The sequence below is a fragment of the Rhipicephalus sanguineus genome, chromosome 8, assembly GCF_013339695.2.
Source record: "Rhipicephalus sanguineus isolate Rsan-2018 chromosome 8, BIME_Rsan_1.4, whole genome shotgun sequence".
Lineage (NCBI taxonomy): Eukaryota > Metazoa > Arthropoda > Arachnida > Ixodida > Ixodidae > Rhipicephalus > Rhipicephalus sanguineus.
In genome coordinates, this window is record NC_051183.1 from 4,184,642 (window position 1) to 4,203,438 (window position 18,797).

The 18,797-nt window shown below is 44.9% G+C and overlaps 1 protein-coding gene across 1 annotated transcript; it reads right to left on the minus strand.

Annotated features, from left to right (window-relative positions):
• Positions 1-372: 372 nt before the first annotated feature.
• Positions 373-16,700, minus strand: LOC119401235 (venom metalloproteinase antarease-like TtrivMP_A). The gene is made up of 10 exons (XM_037667920.2): positions 16,610-16,700; positions 15,209-15,381; positions 13,999-14,091; positions 7,902-8,040; positions 6,022-6,176; positions 5,098-5,169; positions 4,882-5,009; positions 4,695-4,795; positions 1,724-1,832; positions 373-560 (listed from the first exon to the last, which is right to left on the minus strand). Exons 1-10 carry the CDS (start codon positions 16,653-16,655, stop codon positions 389-391), a joined length of 1,188 nt encoding a protein of 395 aa, XP_037523848.1. The 5' UTR covers positions 16,656-16,700; the 3' UTR covers positions 373-388.
• Between the last annotated feature and the right edge of the window lie 2,097 nt (positions 16,701-18,797).

Below are 18,797 nucleotides of genomic sequence, written 5' to 3' on the forward strand. Positions count from 1 at the left end.
GCTCGCGCGGGTTTCTTGTGCTAAGGGGAAGAGGGATGTTTCACGCTTTCACCGTGATGTCCGCGCTCATGTTACGGAGCGTACGAAAGCCACTCGAGCTCAAGGGACGCCGCTAAACGAACAAACAGAAGATGAGCGCGAACTATCAAGTGTCACAGCTCGACACTTGAGGCACGCTAGTTTCCTTCGCGGCTTCGGCCGCCTTTGCAACAGGAGAGCGCTGTCCAAACTGAGAGTATCCATTGGCGAGCCTCACTTCATATAGCATTAGTTTCTTGCTATCGCATTCATTGCTTCGGCCTTGCGGCGAAACTGTGACTTTTTTTATAGGCGTTAGATATGCACAAAAAAAAGGTGAATGTCATACAGAAAAGTACAAAAAAAGGTCTCACTTGATAACGTTTCGAATTTGCCTCAAGCTACACGGTGAAAAATGATGATGTTTCTCTCCACCGTCGACGTAGCTCATGATGTAGCCTTCCTTCCAGAGGCATTCTAGTGATCCTGGGTCGCCTTGTATCCACGGCTTTGGTTTGCTTTCGTCATGAGCGGCACCAAGCCTGAAACAGAACGGGTCAGATACTTATAATACGCTTCACGTCACGATAGGTGAATGAGGAAATTAAAATAATGAGCTAAAAGTGTTGCCTAGTCACTGTCTGTCTCACGAAACTTACCTGCGCATGCCCATGCAACAGGCGAACCTATCAGTCCGGCACGCGGGGGGTCTACGTGAAAGATAACTGTTAAGGCATTTGATTTCATCTTTATGCAAGTTAATCGGCGGTTTGCTCACGCATGCTACCACTGTTATCGATATGCCATGCTTCAATCATCAGGCGTGTTTCTTCATTCCTATGCCGGTACAACACTGCGCATTCATCGAATCTTGGCGTGCACTTACACTCTCGACAATGTAAAGATAGATTAGAATGTGAGCCTTCGGTTAGCGATCTCTTATGCTCCAATAATCTCCGGTTAATGCAACGGCCCGTCTGTCCTACAGCGGCCGCGGCTGGAAGGGACCTCACTGTCGCTGAACGTTTAAATAAGTCCATTGTGTTAAGTCCGAGCATGGTTGCAGAAAGCGATAGCAAGAAACGTGTCGTAGGCATACCGTACATTCATTGCGTATCTCACGGGCTAAATAAAGTAGGGATTAGATACGGCGTTATTGGTCAGTTGTTAGTCGGCATTTGTGGTGTCGTGACTCCTTTCTTGTGTCCGCATTTGCACGCCCTGTCTTTTTAGAATGAATACTTACCAACTAGCTCAGCTGGCTCTCTGTTATTCACTGTCTGCCCCATAACTACTAAAGCTATATGGCAGAATTGGCGCCACCACCCCCCCTAGTCGTCCAAAGGGGGACGCCAGTTCCGCCCCATATTTTTACTCATTCGGACCTTTCACGTAATTTTTAATGCGCAGGGTTATGGCTACGCATCTTTTTTTCGATAATCATGACCAAGGACCCCTCATGTTGCATTCAAAGAGCTGTTTACTTTACCCCAGGAATCTTTACGCCAGGAAAGCCAGAGACGCAAGGTAGGCCGTTGTGAGAAGCCCGTCATCGCTTTATTTTCACGTTTGAATCCATTGCGGAGCTTGTCTTATTTCGGACTGGACCAACGAGGGAGGGAGAAGGAGCTTTGGTCATCATCATCATCACCACTATCACCCGAACGCATCCAGAGAGAATAAGGGTATAATGTTTCAATCTTACACGTGGCCGGCCTCGTGTGTTAGCGTGTGCATTCCAGTGTAGAGACCAGCGGTGTCTTCACCCAAGGCGACGAAAAATTCGGTGCACAGGCCGCCGACGAAACCGATGCCTGCGAGAGTTCACGCGAAAGTCGATCGAATTCTGTTATGACAAAGCATGCCATGAGGCGCATTAAACATTAAACAACAGTGACGTTCCGTTTAGGCAACATTAAGGATAGCACAGGCGATATCCTATGCTCTCACGAGACACTAATTAACTTGCTCTGCTCAAAGGGATGCTGAACAAAACTTGTGCCGCCGAGATTTTTAGCCCGAATAAACGCTTGGCTACCGAAATTGGTTGACACGACCTTGTTTTCAGGTAGAAACCAACAGAAAATAGTCAACTGAATGCGTTTCTCGCGGTGCACTACCACGCGGTGCACGCATTTCAGGGTAAAGGAGGACTCGCGCCGTCAAGGGAATGGTGACAGGCGTTTACAGTCACTGAACTGTGAGCAGGTCTTGAAGGCGGTCAGCCGTGTCGCGACCATCACAATAGCCTCTTCGCTGGCCACTGTGTCAAGGTACGAGTGAGTGGGATGCATTACGACGACCACAGTGAACTGAAGATGAGGAAGGGGGCCTCTCTGTTGCTCTGACATAACAACACGACTGTGGCCTTGTTATGATGACGACAGTTTACGTCAGAATCTTGACTTTTACAGCAGAGCTGTTATCGTAGAGGTTTGCCGTTTGTCGTAGATAGAAGATTGCCATCTTCATGAACTGACACGTGCTCAATCACCACCCAAGCACTCTTTACAGATTGTTAACAAGAGAAGCTGAAACGGGAGGCTCCACATCGCTGTTTGCCGCCCGTGTGTTCCCTTGTTAAACTTTAGTGGACCAGTGGGGTGAGTAGTGGGATTTGCCCAATTTCTGTGGCAAATATTAGCTATGTGAGTTTTACAGCAGAACTGTTATGGTCGGGGACTGAAAAAGATAGAAGGCAAGAGAACGTCTACGGAGACAGACAGAAGGAAAGACATGTAAAAAAGAGAAAGAGAGAAAAAGAGATCAGGAAAGGGAAGAGAGACAGAAAATCGTAGAAAGACAGAGAAACAAACAGACATAGAGAAAAAGAGATGGAAAGACAGACTAAAAGAATTCGGTAGCTCCCACGCCTTGTGGGAATCGGTCTCATGCGAAGCTGCCGGCGAGTAATTGTCTATGCTGCAGTTTTGGCTTTGAGCTAAGCGTTACAAGGTGGATCGATGTGTTTTTGTAAGTGTAGTAGATGTGTGCACATCGTAGGCTTACCAGACACGTCGACAAACAACCTGGTGTTTAAAGGGTAACCTATTGTCTGACGTAACGCCAGCACTCACGTTAGAACAGAGACACACTTATATCGAAACAAAGCACACAGTGCGGTGCGATGTTGTGAATATGATACGTAGCGTTCGTTAACGTATTCCTCCGGGGTCGAGCAACGCTTGAATATGGCTTGCTGAATTACTGGAATATATGTAATGTTTATTAGACTGCTATAAAAGCGGAGCCAACGCTGGAACCACAATTGACATTAATCCGACATGAGGCCTGTATCGTAGGAGTAAATATAGTATTTATTGCTTTGTTATATAATTAGATAGCCAGCACTACAACCACAATTGACGTTGCACCGACATTACGCCTGCATAGGGTCTCTTTCCAAAGCTGTTTATAGACCTGGCGTGGCTCAGTGGTAGAAAAGGTTTGCCCAGCAGAATGCTTGGGTTCGATTCCTGCTGGGATCCTGTTCTTTTATTCTTTGCATTCGTCAGGTCAACGCTGCCGATGTCGGGTTTATTTAACGCTCTCACATTTAAATGACCAATGTATGTTCTCGCCGCTCCTGGGTAATACTACCAATCACCTGTGGCGCATACCCGCATTCCGCGGCCCGTGGTATACGGGTATGTGCCACACGTGTCTGGAGGAAAGGGTTTGACGACGTACGCGACATGATTTTCACCACGTTATTCAGGTCACGACCAGACAGTCATATTCTTCAAACCCTCCCATGCCAGTTTTAGTCCACACCATGTTAAGGAGGCGATCAGGAGAGCACCCAGACGTGAGCGGCTACATAGATAGATAGATAGATAGATAGATAGATAGATAGATAGATAGATAGATAGATAGATAGATAGATAGATAGATAGATAGATAGATAGATAGAGAGATAGATAGATAGATAGATAGATAGATAGATAGATAGATAGATAGATAGATAGATAGATAGATAGATAGATAGATAGATAGATAGATAGATAGATAGATAGATAGATAGATAGATAGATAGATAGATAGATAGATAGATAGATAGATAGATAGATAGATAGATAGATAGATAGATAGATAGATAGATAGATAGATAGATAGATAGATAGAAACGCTCAAAATGCCTTTGGTTCTCTAAGAAATGCTTCGCATTAAAAAAAGATAAAAAAGAGAGCAAGCGGTATAGCATAGTATAGCAAGGGGTGGGAAAGAGACAGGTGAGAGGGTAAAAGTCTAGCCAAGCCAGGGCCAGCTAGGTGGCCTGTTTTGAGACAGCCCTGCGCGACTTCGTGCAAGCTGCAAGATTGACCTTGCAAGCTGCGCTAACCTTTTCTTAGCTCACCCGAAACGTCTGTCACTCCGTGGCACTTTTATAACTTTCACATTTTCATCGCAGTAAAAACGAAGAGCAAAGCGTTAGCTGCACTTCTCAAACTAAAAATATCTTTATACCTACTCGCCCAAAACACCACCTCGTCTAGGGACCATGTTTATAGAACAACTAATATAATATGACTGTATAGCGCGCTCGTGATTTCTGCGGTAGCCGTCATCGAGATATATTTCATTGCGAAAGAAAATCAGACACCTGGACTTCATGCCTATCAAGGTCGGGATCTCTGCAAGCGTGGTATAGCACCTTTTTGGCAGTTGTCGCTTACCGCTGTTGTAGCAGTGGTGAGTCTCACAGAAAAGCTCAATAAACTTACCTAACACGCTCGTGCTCTTTGTCCCATCATTCGCTGCAGTGAACACATCGTACCTGCGAAAACCAGCCGTCCTGAAGTTGGCTATACAAGTCTTGCGGTGTTAAAAAAATGGCTATAGGTAAATAGACGTGGAGCATACCCGGTGAATAGGTATGTCACATCTGGACTGCCGAACTTTTGTCGTTTACTGTGCGCGTACAACCGAAACTGATCCAGAGAAGACGAGCTTTCCAAATATATGCCGGTGCCATTTCTGTATGGGCTACGCTGAAAAAAAAAAAAAAAGAAATGACGCAGTCGTTCATAGAGTACGTTACAATTCACCCATGCAAGCAAACAAGAAAAAACTGATTACTTCGTCCTTCTCGAGTCCGGTTAATAGGAACTTCACCTTTGGTGAACTGGTGTCTGCATACCTCAAGTTCACCTGCAAAGTGTTAGTCCGATAAGTATCAAGTCATACTGTGACACTACTGAGATTTATATCGTGCCACTTCAGCGAAAGTTTCACTAAACTTTTTTTAAAAATCAAATTTCTTAATTGAACGGATCTCGTCAAGGTTTTCACCGTACAAACTCTACGTGTCACTTGCCTACACACATATCTTCCATGGTGGTTTCCGCACGCATCCTATCGCTCAGCTGCACGCTTGGTCTTGCCTTTACTGTCTGCATTGCCCACGGACACTTCTGCGTGGTCGTAATGCGTATGTTGTATTAATAATGATATTTTTATTACAGCGTAGCTCTTGGGCACCCCCTGTTGCGTTTCGTATCGTCGTCATAACCGAGCCATCTATTGGCGCAGTGGAGGAGGAAACAGCGAAATGCGCTCTTTCATCCTCCCCTGGAGCGAAAAGGCGCGAAATGCTTTTGTGTATAGTGTTAGGGAGTCGTCGTCGTGGGCGTAACACTTGGCGAGGTCATATACGTACAGTGATGACCCGATAGTAAAGCTGGTATGTCGCAAGCTACAAGTGGAGCGTGTGGCATGGCTACTCCAGTGGTGTAAAGGCAGTTATGCCATGTGGTCGGTAGATTGTTTTTACATCCAAGTGGGCGCTGAAATAACCTAACACGAGCTTTAATATGACCTTTTAGCTATCTCGAGTTCAGTTCTTTTTGTATAATACAGAAAGCTTATTAAATACTTCAACTTTTTTTTTTCGGTTTATGAACCAATGCTTGCAAGGCCTGCCGCTTGAACGCAGTATTCACAGAATTGCTACTTTCTGTGGAAGTCAAATCAATTTTAAAGAAAGGACTGACAGTTACTCACAGAATTCACGGTTACGCAGATGTATTCTATTAGTTTAGTAGTGCTCTTGAAGTGTTTATGATGTGGTAAATCAGAAACCACGAAGAGTTCTATCGTAACAGAATACGGAACACGTTGAGTGGTGCCGTAATTCCTCTCACTCACAGTCGAAGCACCTGGAACGAAAAACAGAACAAACCAATCAGTGAAGCGCCTCTTTAGAAGGCATCATAAAGTTTTAAAGAAAAGTACTTGCACTTTTAAAATAATAAGTCATAAAGTACCAGGAACTACGAAATTTTGTGATTGCTCTGGTGAGAAAAATAAAAAAAATCTGGGCTACTTCCACCCCGAGTGAGAGCTGTACGAACTGCAGAGCATTGATTCGCCTGTGTTTCCTTTGTGTTTAACTTGTGTTTATTTGTTCTTTTCTGTTCTTTTCTTGTGTTTAGCTGCTGTTTTCTGTTCTTTCCGTGTGATTATCTTATTTGTTTTGCCATTATCTATTTTTTGTTCTATGGTCCCCTTTCTACTGTTTTTCTACGTTTGCTGCTTCGAGTGCAGTGCGTCTAACTCCCGGCGCTGGCGTTTCGCCTCCGCTTCACTCTTCCGTAGATTCTTTTCTAAATACCGACGCCGACGTTCCGCTGTCTCTTCGCTGGCTCCGACACACGAATTAGCCTTTTGGGTAAGCTGGCGTTCACGGGCAAGCAAGCCCTGGCTTTCCAAACGCGCAGGCTGCTTGGCTCGTGTGTATCAAACGTGAGACCTTCGTTACACCAAAGCGAGGCATGAGACGCTTCGTGACAACAACGCGAAAACGTGGAACTGGACAGGTAGAGCGTTTCGGTTAGAGCGAATAATTGACGGTGTATTTAGATTCGCTGAATGAGTGTCAGTTCAAGAAATCAAGGATGGTATTATGAAAATATGGTATTCCGCTTCATGTGAATATTCACTGTTGCATGATCACTAATGTCTTTAGTGGTCGATTTCTGAGCTTCAGGTTTTCGATTCTAGTCGTGGGGCTGCACTGCACTAGCATACTCTAGGTCGGTGTAGATATAAATCAGCGCTGTGGCTGTGGTAGCCTGGTATTAGAATTTCGTACTAAATATACTATAGATATACTATAGTAATACATCGCTATGTGCCGTGGATTACTTGAGAAAACACTTCGATTTTAGTTTCTTTTGTTATTATTTGACGTACAACTTTTCAAGCAACACATCGGTCCAGTTTAGCATATAAGCGTCTTGGATTGATAACAAATTCATTTTTTTCCATGTTTTCCTCGTCTTACGCCAAACAATATCTGCTTTAAATCTAGTTAGAAACGGTGGCAAACAGCCACCGTAATAGGCTGCCAAGGAAAGTAGTTTTTCACTGGCGAAGGCGAGGTCTCTTTCGTCGAGATGCTGGCTCTATAGTCAAAGTCGTTCTTTGTTTGAACATATTTGATCCCTGTAACTCTCCACCTAACTTTCTGTGAACTCCCCTTCTTGCCTGCATACCGAATGCACTGCCTTTTTTTTAACCTCACATTTTTTTGCTTTTCTTTCTTATCGTTCTCTCTTGCCTTATGCCTTCACCAGTGCAGGGTCACAAACTGGATTTATGGTTCAGTAGGCTTTTCAATGCTTGTTGTTATATTCAGTATTTGTTTGTGTCCTGCTGACATGTTCCTGCGTGCTGCGTAATTAAGAGAGTATCTTGGTATTGGATGCGATAGTAGCCGTAGCTGCTTTTAATGCATGGAATTGTTTTTTTGTGTGTGTAGAAAGCAACTACATGACTAAAAACACAATCAAATTTTTCGGTTATACTTACTCCCCTACAAACGCATATCGTTTATATATATTGCCGAAGAGGCTGTACACTTGCTCACTTACGTGACTTACCTTTCCCAGTCGGCATCATCTCAATGTCGTGCATTTCTTTGCTTTCAATTTCGTGTATCAAGTGGGGAATGAGGCCCTCACCAGATCTCTCCATTGTGGGCATTGGCTCAATCCTGTGGCGTGGCCCCGCCACACCTTCCTGCAAAGCGCCGCGCGAGCCATATTATACAACATTGAAATGACCGCCATACCGTTAAAGCGTGTGGTACTTTTTCCCACCAAGACATATAGTTTTTTTGTTGTTATGTACGGGGTGCATAGGAACTTAAGAACCAACAGCTGGGATGCATGCTGCCTTTTTATTTCCCATGAAATGAATAGAAAGCATAGCAGGGGAACGTTGTGCGGTAGCGAGCGTTAAGCAATATTGCGTTGGAGACTGTAAATTTAGTCACTCTTGATGCCAGTGCACCTGGCTACAACTGGTTCTACCTTAGTAACGAGGTGTTAAGCGGAAAGTGAAAGCAGCATTGTGCGCCTTCTTTGGGTCCTCGTATGTGTGCGCTACATTATTATTCTTTAAATACTGCAGCAAGATGGTAAGTTGGGCCAGTTGGATTACGTTCATAATTGAAAAATTTGTTGAAGCGCACCAAAAAACAGACGGACAGTCCTTGTCAGCCTCTTCTGTCCGGTCTGTTTTTAGGGGCGAAGCTCCTTAATGCGGCACCCGTTCGTCCCTCGTAGTCGTAGTAGTGCGTAACCAGTCGTAACGCTAGTACCAGATCTTGACCTCCAAGGTGGTGCCGATGGGAGATTTTTCCTGTGCGTTGTTGAACAATAAAAAATTCGCAGCGTGCGCGTTAACTAAAAGCCGAATTCTTCTGTCTCTCATTCCCCATTAGCAGCCATTGGCATGTTCCAGTAGGAAACGTTAGTAGAAGTAGAAGTGTAAGTGTTAGCTAAAAGCCGACTTCTTCTGTCTCTCATTCCCATTAGCAGCCATTGTTTACCTCCAAGGTAGTGCCTGGTGAGATTTCTCCTGTGCGTGATTAAACAATACAAAATTTTGTTCAAAACGCCGTTGATTGATGAAATAAACCAACGAAAGACGCCAGATGTTTTCTAAAAGCAAAACGAAAGAACGCCAGATGTTTCTAAAGCAAAACGAAAAGACGCCAGCTGCTTAACGAAAGACGCCAGATGTTTTCTAAAGCAATGATTTTCTAAACAATGAAAATTCACAGCGTACATGTAAAATTAAAGTGAGCTGCAAGTCGTCATAACTCATTGAACCTTTAGCATAAACGCGCCAGATCTCACGTCGGTGATGATGTACTGGGGCAGAATTCACGGAAGATTCACGGTTTACCGATGAACCTCCGCAGCTTCGCCCACTCATCATCATTCACTCCGTGGATATGCTGTGATTTTTTTGGTGCGCTTCAACAAATTTTTCAATTATCCTTAAATACTGGCTGGTCTATAATTTGCACATGCAGCGGTCCTCGTAGAGGCTGAAGGTGGAGACCTACTTCGCAAGTTGTATTCAGTAATACAGCCATTATCAGTATACTATACCTATTATACTTATTTTAACCCGACGAATAGTCTGTTGAGCTACTGCTAATAAACCGCAAAGACCACATGGACAGATGGACCACAACACGCGCGCTAACTTCACCAAATGATTTTATTTGGGGCTGGGCAAGAGCACATTGGAGAGAAACTCGAGGACTGTGGTGCCATGCGCACACAAATCAGCATTTAAAAAATGTCAACTATTTGACTGATACGGATAAGGAAGGTATATTAAAACATCGATGGTCTATTTGGTGTACTGCGTAACTTGTGGTTCAGGCGATACAGGCATGCAGATTGCAAAAGACGAAGAAGCCGCCCATGTCACTTGCACTCAGTGTTGTATGCGTTACCAAAAAAAAGTAACTAAATACGTTACTCGTTACGCTAACAAAAAAGGAACGCGTTACCGCCCTGCGTTACCCATAAAAAAAGTTAACGCGTTACCGTTACCGTTACCGAAAAAAAGTAACGGACGTTACTTCTGCCGTTACTCCATAATCAGAAACTTTAACAGTGATGCTACCGAGGACTTCTGATTTGGAGCAATTTTTGGAGCAGCAAAATTTCCGTCTTGGAGCACTTTGGAGCAGCAAAATTTTCATCTTGGGGCACTTTGGAGCAGATAATTTTGCATCTGGGAGCACTTTGGAGCAGCGAATTTTACATCCCGGAGTGCAATACAGAAGCATATTGCATTAACATTCAAGCACCTGAGTATTATTATGGGGCTCTTATGAAGGCTAGAAATATTTCGATTCATTGCAAATCTCATGGAAAAAATCATCTCAGGAGCATAGGGGTGCGCACAGGGGGGGGGGGCAAGGGGGGGGGCGCCCCCTTAATCACCTAAGAGGGGGGGGGGGGCGCAAAATCTGCCCCGTACATTGACCCTTGCGATAGCAATTATATGGACACTCTCGGCGGATTTTTGCCGTCGCCTTTGCCCTAATTTTCCGTATAAAGTCCAAATTAATAACATCACCACGCGCATTCTAGCCGCGGGTAAAAGCTCGCGAGCGCTGGCGACGAACGCGGCTGAAGCGGAGATTAAACTAGCCGGCCGTCTGTCTCCGCCGCACGGACAGCGCATGAGATAACATCTTCCCGCGTGCGGGCCTGCCGTCGATTGCTCATCAAACGGAGAGGAAACGCCCCGCCCGTCTTTCGTAAGGAGCATGAAGGGACGCCAGGTGAGCGGAAGGGGGGGGGGGGCGCATCGTTCGAAGGGCGCAGTCGCTTGCGCGCGCGCTATCTCGAGGCATCAGGAGACGGCTCGTAAACTTGCTGTGCTCTCAACGCTTACTTCGCGTTTAGAGAACTCAGAGCAAGAAAACGCTTTGGTTCCCGGAGGGGCCATATTCCCTTAAACCAGCGTTTTGTTGAGTTACGCGAGATCGGATCCAAAAGAGTTAGCTGCTAGTCTTACTTCGGTTCACAATACAATTTTTTGGTATCGCATTCATTGCTTCGCTCTTAAGCGAAACTGAGTTTTTTTTTTAACCGTTAGCTATTGGCCCCCGAAAGCGAGGGGCGGACGTGTAACATGGCGTAGCCGCTTCACTGTGGGCCGTCAGCGACGGGCCCGCTACTGACAGCTGCGCATTTGCGGCTGCTCCGACCAGGAGATATGATTTTACTAATGAGATGACATTTTTAAAAAAGCAAGCAAAAAATTCGAATTGGAACCCTAGGACGTGAGCTCGAAAGGGCAAGGCCTTTGGGGGTATTTACCGCAGAGTGATTACAAACTCGGACGTGCTGGCGGAAGGAATTACGAAAAAGCTGTTCTGGATGAAGGTCCATGGATAAAGTATGTCTGAGGAAAAGTGTCAACGCGTTTCCACCGTTCGCGTGCTCTTCCACAAACACGAAGCAAGGAAAATTCGATATTGTCCCATATATCTACTGCGAGCGATCCCAGATTTCATTCCGCGATGTCCGGAAACAGAAGTGACAGACATTTTAGCGGCACTCATGTAGTTATTACTGAACATTGCTTTCCTTACGTGCCGTGCGACGCTTGAAACGAGCTATCAGCAGCGTTTCTGGAACAGACGACGTCCGCCGATGAATCGCCGTCGACTTTCTCGCTACCGATAGGCCTAGACGTCACGAGCGGAGAGCGCGTTTTGCTGTCGAGCCGACTTGCAGAACAGAAGCTGCGTCGGCAGGCACCGTGCATGGCATCGTGGCTTACTCGGAACGCACGCGCGAGCGCTATTTATTCAGCGGAATAATTCTTGGTCCATGATTGCGACTTTATTGGCAGCCCCAAGATCGAGCTGCACATGTTCTGACGCGCCGGCGGTGCGATTGCCGGTGATAGACGCCCCCAAACCCGAGACTTTGGCGCAGTTTGGCGCAAATTTCGTCGATATTATCAGGATGGCGCAGTAAATACAATTTGGCGCACTTTGGCACAGTTGGCGCAGGAGTGGAATCACTGCTTTAATCATTGCATCTTCGCTACAGGAACCAACAATAAGAATTTTATAAAACCTAATAAGTATTGATTTAACCAGAATACTTTGCACAAATTTGCTGTTCCTTGGCAATATTGTATATAGTGGCCTGAAGTAGCCTGTACAGTTATATTTGATGGCTTCTAACTCTGTGGCACATGGTAAGGCGATTTTTCTCAATGTGGCATTAATATAAGACGATCGATGTCAGCATCAACGCTCTCCGGAAAGAAAACATCACTGAACAAACTTGCAGTAATTATAACGGCGTGCTTCTACTAACAAAATTAATGCGCAAACTTGTAACAACAAAAAGTGCTTAAATGGCATAAATCCGGCAGAACGTATTCGCGCGCAATTTTTTTTTTCAATTTAACCTGCATAATTACCGCAAAAGATTGCGACTGTGTATGTGAAGCTATTCAGGGTGAGCCTCGCTTCCTCAGGAGTTCAATAGCCAGAAAGCTCATCGCAGCTGCAGATAGCAAGACGCAAAACTACTTTGGTAACGACGTTTATAAGCAGTGTCAAAGTATTGCACGAACAACTTCCTAATGTAACTGCAACTTTCTGAATGAAAGATGCAGTTGTATTACAAAGCTGTCATCGGACAGTTTGTCTCGTTTCTTGGTGAATACGTCCGCACATACGCTAAATAGGCGCTCGACGGACACGCTTAGCGGTACTCCTGTATTGACTTTCAGAAAAAGCTGGTGAACGCTGCGGGTTTTCCTTGAACCCACTCAGCGCGATTTAATGATACACCAAGGGTACCAAGACAGCCGTTCATCTGTAGTTGGAGATGTTGTTGAGAATGCTTTTCCGAAGAAGTTATCGTTGAGCTAAGGCAGGCCGCTATACCCCCAGTCTTGATCTCCGCAAGACAAGAAAATCTAGACAGCTCGCTTTTGACGGTTACGAGGACCGCATTTCGCTTCTATTCATCGACGATCAACGACAACTTGAACCTCAATAGCATGGTAGCCGAAACTAACAGATCCATTTAAGGAATTTCGAAAATTTGCTCCAAAATGCAATCTTCCCTGCGCAACAAAGAACCCCGCGCGCGATCGCTTTTTCGGGGAGAGCTCTGGGAAAGTAGCTCCTACGAGACGAAAAAATTTTGTGTAATGTTCCTGAGATAATTGAAATAAAAAGTAACGAGTAACGTGACACCTCGCGTTACCGAAAAATGGTAACGTAAGTACGTTACCCGTTACAGTTCCGAAATAGTAACGAGTACGTTACTAAGTTACTGAAAAAAGTAACGCGTTACCGGTAACGCCGTTACTTGTAACGCGTTACCGCCAACACTGCTTGCACTGTACCGCAAATATATTATCACAACGGTTTTTGAACTTTCGCAGTGCACCGCGTGACAGTTACTGAAAGACGCAGTACACAAAAAAAAAAACATGGCCGATCCCTCTGTCATAGGAATCGGTATAACAGGAAAGTGAGACGTGTCTTCACAGAGGTAGCTGATTGTTTATTCTATAACGACCGGCGTCACACAATGCGAATTACCTAATTAGTGGGTCGTTTAAAGCTTCCAACCCATTACAAAGGACTCAGCCATAATTCCTCATCGTCCTCAGCTGCCGCATCAACAAAGTGCACATAATTCCTTACAGATATGTAGCTGGTACTTCGCTTCTCCGCAGAATGACGAATAATGGCGTAGTGGGCGCTTCTCAAGTTCGCAAAAATTATGATTTATAGCGTAGTCGCTACCTTGCCAGTGTACTTGTATTAGTAGCCCCAAGAGAGATTATAACGGGCTCTAGAATTGCCGCTCTTCCAGCTTTCGCTGTGACTGTGCTGCTCTTTCCGCGCAGGCCTGGCGCAGACCGGCGTGGCGCTGTGGTATATTACTGGGCTCCCACGCAGAGGGCCCAGGTTCGAACCCCGTCCCATCCTGGATATCTTTTCTTATTTATTTTTTTTTCTCTCGTTATTTCGCGCGATAGCGGTTACGGACAGCGGCGGCGGCGGCGGCGGCGGACAGCTACGGTGCCAAAAACGGCTGTTTTTGTGATCTCACAACAGCTTTCGCTGTAAAATTAGACATGTGGAGCTGTATGGTGTGAGACAAAATAGGTGACACTCACAACTTCGACGCCGCCATCTCTTCTCCTGACGTGGACACTCGCGAATTGCTTCTCATCCTCGTGGAGGTCTTTTTCGAGGTCTTCTCCGTTGAACTGTTAAAATGACGCTTAGTGAGAGCCGCGTACAGATTTGATTGTCTTTGGAATATTGAACGATCAACATCCCAACATGCACTTGTATATACGCTAAAGAAGAGCATTTGTGGCCGAACTCAGTGATGTTTTCTGATTATAATGTGCTTCTCGAAAATTATTGTCGCTAATATGTAGTCTGCATCAAGAACAGGAATAATAAAAAGGCTTGTCGTATACTATACTCATGCCAGTTTTCGAGATAAGTCCCACTGCAGCCTGTCGAGCTGCACTGATCGGTGAAGATAAGCGGCGTGAGTAATGTACGTATTTAGTACATGAGGTAGTTTTTAGCTTTCAATGTTTCTACTAAGCGCATTTAGCATATGCACTGCCCAAATTATGTTAATACTCTCCTTGTTTCATGTCTCTGTCATTTTCCCGCTAATTGTCCTCTTTCGCCGCACGGCTAATTCGTGTTCAGCTCTCATCCGGGCTTGTTGCTTTTGGTGGTAGTGGTGAGTGGGGGGAGGGGGGTCACATAGGTACTACTAGGAAAAAGAAAAGGTGACGCTATATCTGTAGCCTATAAAGAAGCACGGCTCAGCGTCGCTATATGAAAGGAGTAGGGGAATATAAGGGTGCCAGAGAAATTCAACCAAAAGCTCGGCAGTCATACATGCTGTCAGCAGGCTTTCCCCCTCTCTGTCTCTCTCGCTCTACATATATACATATGTCAATCTCTAAACAACCTCACCGTCATTAGCGTTGATTATACCGAAATGTTGGACAATGTATCCTACTTCGCATTTCACAACGGTGCGTGTTAACATGTAATAATATATATTGTTTTGATAACTAACGTAATATTGGCAAGCGTATTTGCTTTTCCTGGCGACCGCGCACCACATTCTGGAACTTGCGCGTGCACTGGCGATAACGCTGGAATGTACGGCGCATATATATCTAAATGCCGATGCCTTTCACCGAAGATCAGTTTATTGTCGACGGACGACTGCGCTCGCTGCGGTCGTACTCTAAGACTGTGTGTATGCCATGCTCTCACAAGAACATGTGGTGAATGCGTTTATTGGTGTTATCAATAGCGCCCAATAAATTCAGCAAGAAAAGTACTTACGAAATGTGTCACTTCACGTCCATCTTCGTGTTCCAGAACGCGGAAGTTGCGAGCAGCCACCGACGATTTCCTAAGATTCAGCGTCAGCTGATCGTGCAAGTGCATCACCATTCTTCCATCGGCCGAACGTTCTTCGAGAAGGCGTGGGTAAACGAGCCTTGGATGTTGCATTCCTGCCAAATGCATATTTATCAGCCGAGGTCCAGAGACTTTTTTTTGCTGTCGCAAAACGTGACAGCATTTTGGTCATGGTGGTATCGAGGGAATTGTCAAAATGGCAAATACTGTTGGTGTAGCGCAAAGACACTATACCCACGATTATTAGAAAGCACCAACTGCAGATGAAAATGGCAAGTTGAGGAAGTTTGGTGTGTATTCATTTCTTGAAGAAAACAGCGCACAGAAAACTATAGGATAAAAAGAGAGGCAGCGCTGTGTGTCCTCCCTCTCTTCTGTTCTCGTTTTCTGTGAGCTGTACGCTTCAAGAAATTGATTAAGCGAGGTAAACGCCACAGTGCTGTACTCTATCAAAGAAAACACACACAACCAAGCACACACACGAACTCGCACAGATACATACACAGCTCTGCCCGCCGCGCACACAGAGGGCCTACAATGGATTAACCCAGGCCATTATCTCTCGCTGTGCACTGAAACCAGCCGTCGCAGTTTGGTGAAAATTATAATAATAGGTGGGGTTTCACGTCCCAAAACCCCGATATGGTTATGAGAGATTCCGTAGTGGAGGGTTCGGAAAATTTCGACCACCTGGGGTTCTTTAACGTGCGCCTAAATTTAAGTGCACAGGCCTCTGGCATTTCGCCTCCGTGGGAATGTGGCCGTCGCGGCCGGGATTCGATCCCGCGACCTTCGGGTCAGCAGTCGAGCACCATAACCACTAGACCACCGCGGCGGGTGGATGAAAATTATGACGTTAATATACTTGTGGACTTGTGGTTCATACCAGCACCAGCGGTCTAGTGAATGTCAAGAAAAATATTCAACCAGTAATTCAGGCTGTGGCCGAATGAGGCGAAGGGGAAGGGGGTGGGGTGTTGGTGGACGTGAAAGAGAAGTCCAACACATGACAGAGATCCCCCCCCCTCTCCCCGCGCCCTTACTGAAGCCGCTCATATACAGAGGTGTCCTTGTGGTCGTTGATCACACGCAACTCTAAACCAATCCAACACACAAGACCAACTACTTTGTGAAGGCTACTCCATAGCCATATCCGAAATTCCAGGGTAGCCTCGCATCGGCCGAGTCTCGATGAGGGCACACACACAGACAAAAAAGAGGAAAAAATTTAAGACACAGAAAAGACCGCTTCCCTGTGTACAAAGAGAAATAAATCTAGTTCAGCTTTAAAATGTACTGCTGACGTAAAACAGCGGTTCTTACCTTCAGACGCAATGAGCAGCACCGAAACTGCGATTATACGAATCATTGTGAAGAACGGCTTGACGGCGTCGTGGTCAGTCGCTCCGTTTTATATCACGATTAAGTAAACGTCCAGTGACAAGCGGCTGGCATATAATTGCCCGCTGAACTTTCCAGTGCTTTCGTCTCTTAATCAAAGTCTGCGCTTAATCAAAGACCTGTCTGACGCACTCGTGGCTTGTCTTTGAAGTGAGACGTACACAATTTGCTTCGAACCGCAGTTTTTCCTCGAGGTCATGCAAAGTCGTTCAACATCTCTGGTCATCATAAATAATTTTTGCTTGTAATCGTGGTGCTAGCAATGACTTTGGAAATCCGCCGTGCGACATAAAATTTTGTTGCTGAAACAAAGTCAATGTTTATATTTTGGTTGAATGATATGTTTATATCTTGATTTAATGATAAATAACCATACATTCAATGATTACAAAGGAATATTTGGCGGAGTGTAGCTTATACGTTAAAGCTTTTTGTGATATGTGATTGTAATTAAACCATTCTGTTGAAAATTATGTATTTCTTAACTAATTAATAAGCCTCCTGTAGTCTTAACTTCAATGACATAAGAAATTGCCTGTACAGAAACCCCGCTCACCAGAACTTAAACTAAAATGTGATGGGCGCATTTTTTCAATTTAAACGAAATGTTTATTTCTCTCTTTACAATACACAGAAAGAGAGCTGCATACAGCGGCTTGAGAAAACCCAAGTACGCTCCACATCACAGTTATCAAAGGTTTTCGCGCCGTAAAAGTGGTGCACGACAAATTTTAATAGTTTTGGCTGAAATTACCGTTAATCACTCAAACAATAATAATTCAATACTCTCCTTGTGCAATAAAGCTTTAACTCAATGGTATAGCCCACGATATTTCCGAAAAGTGAACTTCGCCAATATCTTTTTTTTTTCTGCTCAGGTTGTGGGGGTGAACACAGGGGACCGATATCTTGCGACGCACGCTTTCGTCATGACAATGCGTTCCCCTGTGTTGACTTACGTAATTACAGACGTTTGGAAATCAACGGTGGTGCGCCCATCATGTCTTATCTTCACTGCAGCGACAAAAGCATGTCAACTCGTTTGCTACTAGGTGGCGTGGGTGGCGTTGGCGCATGACGAATATATTCGTATTAGAGTACAATGCTCCACGACTGCCTACTACTTGTAGCATGCTGTTGTGTACTATTGCGTAGCGTTACGTGCTTTTACGTACAGTTGCATAAGTGTTGCGTACTACTGCGTCTTACTGCGTACTATTGCGTATTACAGCATGCAGTTCTCCGCATGGCGGCCAGCGCTTCTTGCGCCATGGTCTGGACGCTGTACATCCGCACGCTTGTGAAGTGATATACGTTTTTATTCCTATGATTACAGAATACGTTGCGCTCGACGCAGCTTCGTTTAAACATCACTGCACTGTCACAGTTCTTTTCCGTTTTGTTCGTTAAAGCAAGTAAGATAATGATTTCATTAATGATTAGTTTTTTTAACTAGTGCGACTAAAATACGCTGCTGCAGATACGTAGGCTTCTTTCATTTCCGGTCATCGAGTCAAACTGTGCGCAAACCAGGCATAAAAGTGCCAGATACACTTGTTTCAAATTTTGGAGCAATATTTGAGTGGCGGCAATGTATCGGTAAATGCGAAGTCATGTTTTGCTTGTGTCTAGAATAAAGACGCATATCATTGTATTTATTTAAGCAATCTATAAGCGTTTTCTTGAAAAATGCGAATGCTTTTAAGTTTTTCCACAGCTTCTCTTGTTCATACGCCATTTTTAAGGCTGTCTTATATTGCCTTTTGCTGTGATAGCTCAGAGAAATGCCACTTCTCTGAATAAACGAAGGAAATCGAACAAGATAAAACTTGTTTGCATGGGTATGTGTCGGCTAGTCTTTACAGTGATCGGAAGGAAAAAATGTCACGACAGTTGCTCTACGTCAGCGGACACCGAGTTCGAAGTGCGCAGTCTTGCTAAAAGTTGTTTTACCATACACGACAGTACGGCATTTACACTCATCTGGGCAGGGTTTTTACTACCAACGTCTGTAAATGACGCTTCCGTGGACTGCTCGACCAAGTTAACAGCTTCTCCTCGACGTTAGTCATATAACCACAGTCAGCAGCTAATACCTCGCGCTGCTAAG